Source organism: Carassius auratus, chromosome 11, assembly GCF_003368295.1.
Source record: "Carassius auratus strain Wakin chromosome 11, ASM336829v1, whole genome shotgun sequence".
Lineage (NCBI taxonomy): Eukaryota > Metazoa > Chordata > Actinopteri > Cypriniformes > Cyprinidae > Carassius > Carassius auratus.
The window spans coordinates 10,060,224-10,073,129 of NC_039253.1; the positions used below are offsets into that span (position 1 = coordinate 10,060,224).

Below are 12,906 nucleotides of genomic sequence, written 5' to 3' on the forward strand. Positions count from 1 at the left end.
TATCTTCTGTTGTTTTTGCACACTTGTCAACCTTGCCTGAAATATTTGGTGCGGTTCGTTTTTTTGTTGGTTCCCAGTTCAAGAGATTTGTAAATGCCGGGGGAACTTATCTGCTGTTTATGTAAATATCACAACGAGGATTTGTCAGAGAGCTATGTCTTTGGAGACGAATGACAGACCTGTACACAAACTTTTTACTGTTATAGCATATTCTGTATCTCTAGTCTAATGTCTCACTTAATATGGAGGTCCTTGGATATTTCTTGAAGAGTTTTCATTACATTTGATTAAATCTGAGTCGTATTGATCAGTTATTGTTCTTTAAATCACGGTTAACCTGTGTTTATGTTGTTATAATTCTTTAACGCTTCTGTGTGTAGAACACTGATTCAGCATCAAGCCGTGATTGATAGTTCAAATGAGTCACTCAATGCTCTTTTATAGACTCAAAACCATCACTTTAACAGTAGGGGATGGTTTTGTTCTCTTCTTCATGAAAGGAAAAAATAGTGTTTTCTGTTTTGGTTTTCTTTAGAATTTTTTTTCTGTGGTAGACTATATATCTCTTTGACATCATAAAAATAACACATAAAAGTAATATAACAATAACCAACACCTTAGAACATCTGGCAACCAATCAGAATCCAGAATTCTGAATGGCAAAGTTTTTAAAAAATGATGCTTTGCATAGTAATTATATAATCTGCTTTGAATGGTCATTATAGTTTTTAAACGTCTAGCTTGTTCGTTTGAAACCTCTTGAATTTGAATTGGTTGAAAAATCAAGACATCATTTTCCAAAGGACTTGATAAAAGCCTCATTAAATGAGTTCTAATGAGCTGAAAATGTCTTCTGTTTTGCTTCGTTTCCAGAGCTGCCCTCAGGCTGGGAGAAAATTGATGATCCAGTGTACGGGGTGTATTATGTTGAGTAAGTGACTCATCAATATTACAGTCAAATCATCTTTAATATATGACATCATCCTGAAGCATGAAAGAAGCAACCGCCATCTTTTTGATTGGGTCTGTTCTGTTTCGGCTGTGCGCACCCTTTGTTACTGTTACTATTTGAAATCTTGCTCTCTCTCTCTTTCCCTCCCCTTCAGAGGGACCCTTGGGTTTGTAGCACATAAATATGAATGCATTCATGTGTTTTGATGTTGTTTCAAAGCAATACCTCAGAGGCAGGAAGCCTTCCAGTTTTTGTCTTTGGAGATGTCTACATACGTTTTGAGCAGTATTTGCCTAGTAAATTGTGCAAGTGGCCTGGATCGCAGCTGGGTGCAATCTGTATTTTTTTGGTAAAAAAGTTTTATTTTAGGCTGTTGAGCTTGTCTAGTCTGGTGAAGAGATTTTGCTATTAAGAACAGAAGATGAGAGAGAATAGCACACTTTTTTGCCCCTTAGTTTGAAATGAATTTTAAATGAATGCAGAGGCTTCCAGCCATAGTTTAAGCCTCTGTTATTGCTTTTTCTCTGAATTAATTCACTTTATTTCACGTCCGCTTACCTGCTCTCCTTATGCTCAACCTTTACCTGCCCTCTCATTCTATTTCCTGTTTCTGTTATTGACTGTGTCCTCTGCTCGCTCATCTTTATCACCTCTCTCTCTCTCTTTCTCACTCTCTCCCTTTTCTCCACCTCCCAGCCATATTAACAGGAAGACGCAGTATGAAAACCCAATTCTGGAGGCTAAAAGGAAGAAGCAACTGGAGCAGTCTCAGCCCGCTGAAGGTGAGCGGTATATCCGAGGTTCGTTTCAGGCCCAACATGCCTCCATTTTCTTTTTTCTTTTACACGTTTCTGATTGTCCGTGTTTTTAATTTAGAGTTTTGTTGCAGCTTTGGTTTTGGGATTACAGTAAATCTTTCCATGGCTTAAGTTTTTTTAATTCATTTAATTTAGCTATTTCACTGATTTATTACTGCTGAAAACAGTGTGTTAGGTTTTTTTTCATCAATGTTTAATTCTTGAAAGAAAACAAAAAGAGAAGCCTAACATCAAGTGGATACAGGTGATTTTTTATTTTTATTTCAGTACACAAGACTTGATGCATTTTAATGAATAAATGATAATGGTTTAGGCTAGTTTGTCTTTTTTTTTTGTTTAACTTGTTTATTAATTTTATTCCCAGTTAATAACAAGGGGAATCCATTATTTATGTCAACATCAAATAACATTTGCAATCCATTTTCTTCCTTAATGTTAATATTAAATATTTAAAAAGTAGCCTTTAAAGTCAAAATTAGCTCATCAACTTCATTTACTTTCTTAAAAGAATAATTCACCCCAATAATTGTGTCACCATTTTTGAAAACAAAAGAACAGAAACTTTACTAATAAACAATAAACTGATTTTGATTCTGAAAGTCATACAAGTTCGGAACTTTACCCTTAAGAAAATGAATTATGAGCTCATGTTAAAGGCTACTCATTCTCTAGAAAGTTCTACTCAAATGCAGGTTGCCATGCTGGGACATGTCCTTGATCTTGTTCCCAGCCAACTCAGCTGAATATTGCTTTCTTGATTATCTAATAACTTCTCCCTCAAGTCCAAAAGTATCTCATATTCTGCCCGTGATTGTGATACAGTGCTGACAGTATGCAAGTTTTATACTTAGAGGAAGTTAGGACACCATGGGGGCTCTAAAGGTGTAAAACCTGGCAGCTGCACAGCCTCAGTATTAGTTTGAATAGACAGGAAATGCGACTGGCTTGAGAGACACACGAAAAAGGAAGTGCACCCTTCACTCTTTCAGAATGGATAGAGGAGCATTCGCCAGGAGCACCGCTAGCAAGCTATGCTGCTAACCACCAAGAGACTTACAGAGAACCTGGCATCGCCCCTCCACTAGCACCCCAACTGGGGGCTAAACGTATGTGCTGCCTCCTTTTTTTTGTTTGTAACAAACATACACACCCGTGCGTGCCGTATTCCTCTGTGGACATTCACTATTCACTCACTCCTTTTCACTTTTTCCAAGTCTTCCTTCCCTCAGCACTCTGTCTCGTCCGTCCCTGTGTTGTTTGAACACTTGCTGATAAGCTGCTTATTTAAAGATTGTAAACACTCTTTTTTTGTGTGGAAGATAATGCATTTTTTCTTCACACCATGTTCCATTTCTCTCTGGTGTCTTGATGCGGGCACTTGTTCAATTTCTGTGGTGGCTTTCTAAAATGTTAGATACAAAAGATGCATTATGGTCAAAGTCAAGGATGAAGAGAAATGCTGTCGTTTCAAAAGATTGTATCAGTAATGATTTGATGCATTAAAATTCAGCCAGTGCTTATGCTCTTAAAAATATGAATATGTTAGAAAAAGATGACCTTGGACTTATGTGTGTGTATATATACGTATACGTACAGACACACACACACAAACAAACAGTTTTAAGATTCTGTACAGTGGACTTATAATAACTCCATAGAAATTCTGGAATTCAGAATCAAATTGAAATCTTTGTCACTCAAATTGGTATGTTCGCAATATAATCTGAAATGAAAAATCATTATTAAATTAGAAAATAGAAATACACACATACATTTACACTAGCGGACTTTTGGACCCCATTGTATATTAATTTTGTGCATATGTGTGCATTTAGATTTTACTGTGTTATGGACAGCTCTGTTTCTCTGTCTGTCATGTTTTCCCTCATGCATACATATATCTTTATCAAGTCCAGTCATTTGCATTCAGTGTACAGTGTGTCTCTCTCCTTAGGGTATCTCTGCAGCTTTCACCAATTCTTCTGTCAAAACAAACCATGATGAACAAATCATACGTCATCTTTCTAGCCTGTGATTGGCTTCTTCTTCTGTGTTCGCTCCTCCATTCTCTCCTCTCATTCTAACTTGTATCTTGTACTAACAGCAGTTTTGCTCTGATCTAGGACTGATTAACATTCTGACTAACATTCATTTTGCCATTTTGCTGTACAACTATGATGATGCAAAACAGTTATTTCACAAATTATTCTCATGAAGGTTCAATTAGGATGATGACATGACATTAAAGTCATAGATTAAAGTAAGACAGATCAATATTTATGTAAGAGATAGATAGATAGATAGATAGATAGATAGATAGATAGATAAGTTAGTAGTTAGACAGTTTACAGACAGGTAGACAGTCACTTAGTTGCTAAATGGGTAGACAGACAGACAGACAGACAAGCAGACATATACAAAATATGCTGCTTTTGTCAAGGCAATTTAATTACACTGTGGTTGGTAAAGTTAACTACAGCTTTTGAAACTCAAAATGTTCTTAAGATTTGTAATACTCAGAGGTATCAATCCATAACCATCTCATATAGAGGGGCCAACAGATATACTTTTGCATATTCCTATACAGAGATGTATAGTAACGAAGTAGAACTACTTCACTACTGTACTTAAGTACTAAAAGGCGGTATCTGTACTTTACTAGAGTATTATTTTTTTCTCCTACTTCCACTTTTACTTCGGTACATATTTTCGCTGAGTTTAATACTTTTACTCCGATATTTTTTTTATGTGCTGCATCGTTACTCATTACAATTATAATAATGTTACGAATCATTCCATTACAAACCACTGCCAGAACTGTAGATGGCAGGTTTGATGAAGCTGCCACATCATCGAGCGAATCAAGCGAGACTGCGCGTGCTGACTGAACTGCTGTGAAGAGAGAGATGAACACCGAGCCGAGCCAGATAATGACTCGTTCACGAGTCAAGAACCGGTTGCATAGGTTTTCGGATGACCAGTAACGTTAGTTCTTTCTGACAGTTCGATTCAATAAACCAGTTGAAGAAAACAGTTCACCGATTCTTTTGCGCTCGATGCAATGGCGTCATTGGCGTTGACTGCACATTGGCTCATAACATTAACACAGAATTAGTTCAGAATCAATCACCAAAAGAATCAGTTCGGTTCAGACGCTCTGTGTTTCGGTTTGCTTTACGCTAAATCACACATGCGCAGTATCATCAGCTCCTCGGTTCACGAATCGGACGCGTCTGACAGAAACGGTTCTTGACTCGTGAACGAGTCATTATCTGGCACGGCTCGGTGTTCATCTTCAGTTCTCTCTTCACAGCAGTTCAGTCAGTGTACTGTTTGAGTCAATGAATTACTCCAGGATATTGGTTTGTTTTAACTCAGAGGGAGTGTCAGACACATTAAACAAGTTAACAGCTTAATTCATCTGTGGATTAATGCGCATTGGAGACGCGAACTGTTTAAAACGATTCAGTTCGATTTGGTGGACTGTTTCAAAAAGATCCTGTTACATCAAACGATTCGTTCGCGAACCAGATATCACAAAACTGCTTTGTTTTTAACTGTCTTACAACAGACACGGAAGAGAAGACAATGCTGAATAAAGTCGTAGTTTTTGCTCTTTTTGGACCAAAATGTATTTTCGATGCTTCAAAAAATTCTAAATGACCCTCTGATGTCTTACGTGTTTGAAACAACATGAGGGTAAGTTATTAATGACATCATTTTGCAAATTGGGCTAACCCTAGTAACCATTTTTTGTTTACAAGAAGTTACAGTCAAAGGAATTGTGATTGTCCTTTAGGTTAATCATTTGAAATAGTAAAAACAATATGTTCAAACTTTTGACTACTTTCTTTAAAGGGGGGTGAAATGCTAGTTCATGCATACTGAGTTTTTTTACACTGCTAAAGAGTTGGATTCCCATGCTAAACATGGACAAAGTTTCAAAAATTAAGTTGTACGTTTGAAGGAGTATTTTTGTTCCAAAAAAACCTCTTCCGGTTTGTCACAAGTTTCGGAAAGTTTTTTTCGAGTATGGCTCTGTGTGAAGTTAGATGGAGCGGAATTTCCTTATATGGGTCCTAAGTGCACGCTCTTCTACCGAGTAACCGAGTTACTTCTATCAAGTAAACAACATGCGATGTTGTCATCAAACTGCAGTTTCCACATGTACAGCTTAAAAAAAAAAAAAGACGACAAAGTGGAACTTAGTCATTTTCCAAAACCGCTAAGCAAATATATACAGTTTCAGTACATACCACATAGCATACCGCCTTTGCTGATGCTGCTCTTGTTAAATTTCAGCCTCTGGATCTGTGTCACAGCTTCCACATGCTCTCAACTCAAAAGCCTACTGGCGCTCGTGATTCTTTAGCTCCGCCCACACGTCACGCCTCTAGGCGCTCGTGTTTTTCCGGGAAAAATCGGTACAGACTATCTTTCTCTTATAAATATAATAAAAATAAAGACTTTTTGGAGTTATGAAGGATGCAGTACTACTCTATAGGTACTCAAGATTAACAGGAGATTGAGTGAAAACGAGCATTTCACCCCCCCTTTAATAGCTACATAACACAATACTTCTACTTTTACTTTCAGTACTTGAGTAGTAAATTTTAAAATAGACTACTTGCAATACTTAAGTACAAAAAATTTTGAATACTTTAGTACTTCTACTTAAGTGTGGTGCTTAAAGAGCACTTCTACTTCTACTGAAGTCACTTTTTTGATAGAGCACTTGTACTTTTACTCAAGTATGGTTCTCTAGTACTTTATACATCTCTGTTCCTATAGCTCACAAACTGGTGCAATGCTTTTCTTACTGCAGGAGGGAAGCCATTTTTCACAAGGAACCCTGCAGAACTGAAGGGGACATTCATTAACACCAAGCTGAAGAAGAGTAGGCGTGGGTTTGGCTTCACCGTGGTAGGAGGAGACGAACCAGACGAGTTCCTCCAGATTAAGAGTCTGGTGCTTGATGGACCAGCCGCTCTAGATGGAAAGATGGAAACAGGTACAACTGAAAACTGTGGTCTCATAACACATCTTTGAGTTGTCTTCGTTCTTGGGCCAACACCTGGTTTGTTTTGTTCCCACAGGTGACGTTATCGTGAGTGTGAACGACACTTGCGTTTTGGGTTACACACATGCCCAGGTTGTGAAGATATTCCAGTCCATCCCTATCGGTTCTATGGTCGACCTTGAACTTTGCCGTGGCTACCCCTTACCCTTTGACCCCGATGACCCCAACACCAGCCTGGTGACTTCTGTGGCCATTCTGGACAAGGAGCCCATCATTGTCAATGGAAAAGAAAGCTACGATTCGCCATCAAGCCACGGGAGTGAAACTACAGTTGGCGGTGGTAGTTTGAATGGCTCCAGCGACCCACCTCGCCCCAACAGCCCTTCAGCAGAGGTGGCTTCCAATGGCTCTCACGGTTATCCCAGCGACGTGGTGACATTGGCGTCTTCGATCGCAACTCAACCCGAGCTCATTACTGTCCACATGGAGAAGGGTGACAAAGGATTTGGCTTCACAATAGCAGACAGCCCGTCTGGGGGAGGCCAGCGAGTGAAGCAGATAGTGGATTACCCACGATGCAGAGGCCTGAGGGAGGGTGACATCATCGTGGAGGTTAACAAGAGGAATGTGCAGAACCTGACGCACAATCAGGTGGTCGATCTGCTCAGCAAGTGCCCTAAAGGCAGTGAGGTGACCATGCTGGTGCAAAGAGGTGAGCTCACAAGGAAATTATGATTTTAAATGTTATCAAAAAGCAATAAAAGAATGCTTTCACAGCAGGCACTTGCAAGTGAAAACGTTCTAAGCTCTGTTAGTCAAAGCTTACAGGGTTTATGGCATCATTAGACTCCACAGATAAAAGATTTCTGAAAGATGCCATTAAGCAATAATTATTTTTATATTATGGCTGATAACCGATAAGAAGTTGATATAAAAATTCACTACTATTTTGTCTAAATAGATTGTGGGGTCGAGAAGATAAGAAAATATATTATTCTCTTATTTTCACCAAGGATGCATCCATTTGGTCAAAAATACAGTAAAAAGATTAATGTTGTGAATAATTTTACTGTTTAAAATAACTGTTTTCTGTTTTAACATATTAAAAAAAGTATAAAATTTAGTTGATTCCTGTGATGGCAAAGCTGAATTTTCAGCCACCATAACTCCATTCTTCAGTGTCACATGATCCTTTAGAAAATATTTTAACATTATGATTCGTATACTCAAGAAACATTTCACATTATTATTCATGTCGAACAGACATGTAGCATCGTAAATGTCTTTACTGTCACGTTGGACCAATGTAATGCATCTTTGCTGATTAAAAGTATTAAATACTTCAAACCCTAACCCCAAACTTTTGAACATTAATGTATGATATGCATCCCTATCAAACAAATCTCTAATCTCCCAGAAAAGTTTCTGGTTGGCCGCTGTTTCCTGTTTAAATGGGAGCTTCTGCTTTTACATATCTAGTAAGCTTCCTTTCTCGCTTTTTCTGACTCTGCTGTTGTTTTCTTGTGCATGGGAATTTGAACAGGGTCCTGCAAGATGGACCTGACTTTATGCAGATTTTTAAAAGTCTTGCCACTCGAGTGTAGAGAAGGAAGTATATGTAAAAGAAACCACAAAAAAGGAAGAATGAGTTCCTGAATGAGAGCTCATGCACTGCAGATGTAGAGAGAGTGACACAATAGTGTCCAGACAGAGACAGTCTCAGGTGAGAGGTATTTTCCCTTGAGACCTGCCAAAATCAGCTGTCTGTTAACACTCATCTGATACCACCACACAGCTTTCTCTCTTTCTCTTGAATTTTGGGGGAAGAAGCTGAGATGGGAATGTCGTGGTTATCTGCTAGTGGTGGAAATCCTCAGCCTTAAAGATGGCAAAAGAGAGTGAAAAAAAATTAAGCAAACAGACTAAGCAGAAAGGAGAGACACGTGTGTGTGTGTGTGTGTGTGTGTGTGTGTGTGTGTGTAAAATGATAGAAAACACTGAATACCACTGTTAAAGAAACAAGTTACATCTCATAGAAAGTTGCAGTTTGAGAGAATTACCCCAAGAATTTTGCGCACACAAATCCCGAGGTCTTTCAGAACTTTAAAATCCTGTTTTCCCTGTTCTCAGTGCATTCAGTCAGAGCCTGGCACTCGGATTATTAATTTGATGAATTGAAAGCACTTTTATCCGTCTTGTGTAAGTGCTTTTAACAGGGCCAGGAAATTGCTGCATGCCAATTGCAAGGCCAGAGCCTGTTGTATTAAAACATCCCCATTTGTCATTTGGGACAGTTACCAGCATGTAAACAAAAGTGTGTGCAGTGCTTATATCTTTTATGGCTCATCAATAGAGCTGCCGCCTTGCTATTTCAGTAAAGCCAAATCGTCCTCCAGGATTTGACGGCCTACTGAACTGACGTCACACAACCTGTAGTGTAATTTATGAATTACACAGAATAAGATAGCAGGACAGAAATGCTCTGTTTTATATCTATATGGCTTAAAGTATAACTAGATATATTTTTCTGCTGTGTAAATGATAATTAAAATATAAATTACAATTAATTATAATTACAATTTAATTATAATTGTGTGTGTGTGTGTGTGTGTGTGTGTGTGTATGTATATATATATATTCCTTCAAATTATGTTTTGCTAACATTTGCAAAATGTTAATTTATAAATCTTAAAGCTGCAAAAGGTCAGAGCGAGGGTGGGTAATGATAATTTAATACTAAACCATGACTGTTTTGGTGCAAAATACCTTTACTAACAATATATGTGGGCCTTAGGGTAAAAAGATAAAACATTTATGTCAAAACCTTTTTAATTGTCCTTGAAGTAATCCAAGTTCACACCAAAGATGTTCTCTAAAGTCTCTCAAATGTGTATGGGATGTTTTAAGTATTCTCTTTGCTCACATCTTACCTTTAATTACTGGCCTTGATGTCATGCAGCATATCCTACCACACATAAATAAGCAGACACACACACAAACACACACACAGACAGACACCATCCTTTTTCATCAACAGTCACCCATCGCTGGCCTACCAATTAGAGTAGAGTCCGAAGAAAAAGCTAATGGGTAGAAACATGATTTGTGTCTCTTTATTCATTTAAACACACAGACACACACACACACACACACACACATGCGCACATATACTCACATGTTGACTCTGCACCATGTTTGGCCTATTAAAACCCATTTCTCAATGTGGGAAATGCACTATGGCTCTGCTGGTTCTCTGGATAATTGACTCATATATAGATCTAGATCTGTAGATGGTTTGGCTTCACTTGATCTTCATTTTAGTTTTTGTCCACTTTTTATGCCTCTGGTCCAGCAGGTTAGGTGGGTGGTCTTAAAGCTTTATTACTGGTACATCATTGTTTGAACATTTTACTTGCACATTAAAACCGGGCTGTTGCACTGTAACACTGTGGCTTTCCTTAAGGAACTATTTTGGGTTAAATGCAGGTTAAACTCAATCAACAGCTTTCACAGGATAATATTGATTCCCACAAAGGAAAGTGAATATTTAAATAATTTTAACTATATTCATTTTTAAATAATTTGATAAAATTTGCACAAAAAAATCAATAAATTATAAGGTTATTAATATTAAAAAAATTATAATCATGAGACATATGAAAGTGAATGGGGCTATTTTTTTTAAGTGTTAAAGCAGAAATATGAAGCTTGATATTTTATAAAAGCACTTACATTAATTATTCTGTTAAAAATTTTGTAATTTCAACTCTTAACTATTTAAGTCATAACTTTTAGTAATGTAGTACCCAGAAAACTGAACTGAACACAGAAAATATTCCTTTAAAAACCAAGCATTAATTATGATCTTCTGTTATGCTTGACAGAGCATAAAACCAAACCTGTGGTTTCCAACGTTGGGCTGCCATCATAGACTTTTTTTTCTCCCGTGAGGCTTGACCGCTGTCAGTTTTTTCCCTTAGACAATTCTCGGCTGTTCAGGTCGAAATGTCACACTTGCAAATGCTCAGAATAAAGAAAATTTATGCATCTGTTGTGCCCAGGGTAATCAGTTCAACACAATGTGTGTTTGTGAGCTGAATGCATCATGGCTTTGAGTCAGTGGCCCAAAGGTCCATTCTGTCTCCTTGAAGTGTGTATGTTTATGGATTTTTGTCAGGGTGGAATCGGTAGTGCTGCGACATGTAGAAGGACATTTCTGCTGCTGGAGCTTTGAGAAAGAGAGTAAGGGATGCTTTGGCTATACTGTAGATCGTGTGATGAAATGAAAAGGTGCACACTACTATCTGATCTTCTCCCTTTATGAGTCATCAATCAGCAATGACAGCGCACATCTCGATTTCCCCAGCAAATATGAAACCGGCTTCTACTCAGGCATCGGCTAGTCTGGTCTCATTAGCTGCTACTCCAAGCATCCAAATAAGTGTGTTAAGGCTTATCCCCACCAAGAGGGAAATGAAAACACACAAAAAATAATAAAACGTTAAACTATTCGCTCCAAGAGTGAAACACACATTTGTCGAGTCGCTGTTCTCACACCTACTGTCATTAAAGTCAGCTTGAATCGGAATTAATGCTGACTTTATTTCAGTGTGGTGAAGTGTTTCCACCTGAAACAAAATATTGAATAGAGGGCATGGTTTTATGTTTGTGCTCCTCATCTCTGTCTCTCTCACTCATAGCAATCTAACCATTGGAGGGGTATGTTTAAGGATATTCTGCCCAAGCCGTCAGACTGATGTCATCAGCAAAGGAATGCCATTCCAGAGCAAACAGATTAACTTGCATGGATTAATTGTTTACATCAAGAATGTGTGCTAGTAAAGTAAAATAAAGTCCTTTAAGATGACAGGGAATAATAACAAATCACTTTTTGCGAGTTGTGTGAATAAGTTTACAAATATTCTATTTTAAGTCTCTAAATTCAAAGATTGAAAGTCACTGCAAATATTACCAGTGAATATTAAAGCTGCGGTAGGGAACTTTTGACGCTCTAGCGGTTAATAAACAGAACTGCTTGCGTCTTGCGGAAGAACATCGTAGCCGGAACTACTTCTCTCTGTTTATGTCTATGAAGAATCACAAAGGTGATTTTTTTCACAGATTATCTGTCTCATATTCTACTGTCAGGACATAATGACAGGTTTAATAAATATGTAAAAAATATTTTTTCACAAAAGTTCCCTACAGCTCCTTTAATACACTTTCAAGTTGCTTTCCTCTTAATCACTCAAATCATAGAAGAATTGTCAGAAAGCATAAAGTGAAGACCATCAGCTTAATGATAACTTTATAGACATTTATCCGAACCAACGGTTATGTCGTCTACCTCTTTAAACGCTTCATCTAATTAAAGATGGGAGAATTTTGATTGATCATTCATTGTCAGTTTGAAAGTGATTCCGACTGTTGTTTCTTCATGTGGTTATTGTTGTGTGGTGTGGACATTCCTGTTGTCAAAGAATGAGAAAGATTATCAAACATTAGTACTATCATTCATTACACTTATTGTTCTTGGTGTGAACGGCCCTTAAATCAGCAGGGAAATTAATCTAAGCTGGTCTTTTAAGGATGAAACAGCATCGCTGTCTAGTTTTTCATTTCTGGCTGGACAAATACAGCTAGTGGAAGATAAACAAGCGTGAGATTAGTGATGTGTATGAAAGTAACTTGATTTAATGTTTAGAGGGAAGCATTCCTGCAAGGTTGCTTTTTTTTTTTTTTTTTTTTTTGACCTTTTTGCATTAATTTTTGCTGAATAGTCCAGCAGCAAAAATAAATGGAGCTGCAGACAAATACCCAGTGGTCCAAAAGAAGTTGGAGTCCTGGCTCTGTATTAAATCAAGAGGTTTTTGGTGAAGAATCAGTTTTTAGATAATGGTTGTGAGGAGCGTCTTCTTCCTGACTGCTCACCCTTTGGCTTACTGAAGGGTGAAGCATAGAACCCACCAATCACACGATTTCACACCTTGTTTCCATGACGATGCTCTGCTGCACTTTGCGGTGGGGTTTCCTGTTAAAATGATGAAGCGGAGGGGTCTGTCTCTCGCACAACATGCAGGCGCATCACATTCTGGAACAAATTCCAGCAGGCAGTG

The 12,906-nt window shown here is 37.9% G+C and overlaps 1 protein-coding gene across 1 annotated transcript in view; it reads left to right on the top strand.

Annotated features, from left to right (window-relative positions):
* The window catches only part of LOC113110990 (membrane-associated guanylate kinase, WW and PDZ domain-containing protein 1-like), a 121,341-nt gene that overhangs the window by 84,503 nt on the left and 23,932 nt on the right, over nt 1–12,906 (top strand). Inside the window, 5 exon segments of the mRNA XM_026275347.1 lie at nt 874–931; nt 1,649–1,752; nt 2,760–2,876; nt 6,596–6,781; nt 6,867–7,502. Coding sequence (XP_026131132.1) covers nt 874–931; nt 1,649–1,752; nt 2,760–2,876; nt 6,596–6,781; nt 6,867–7,502 — 1,101 coding nt within the window.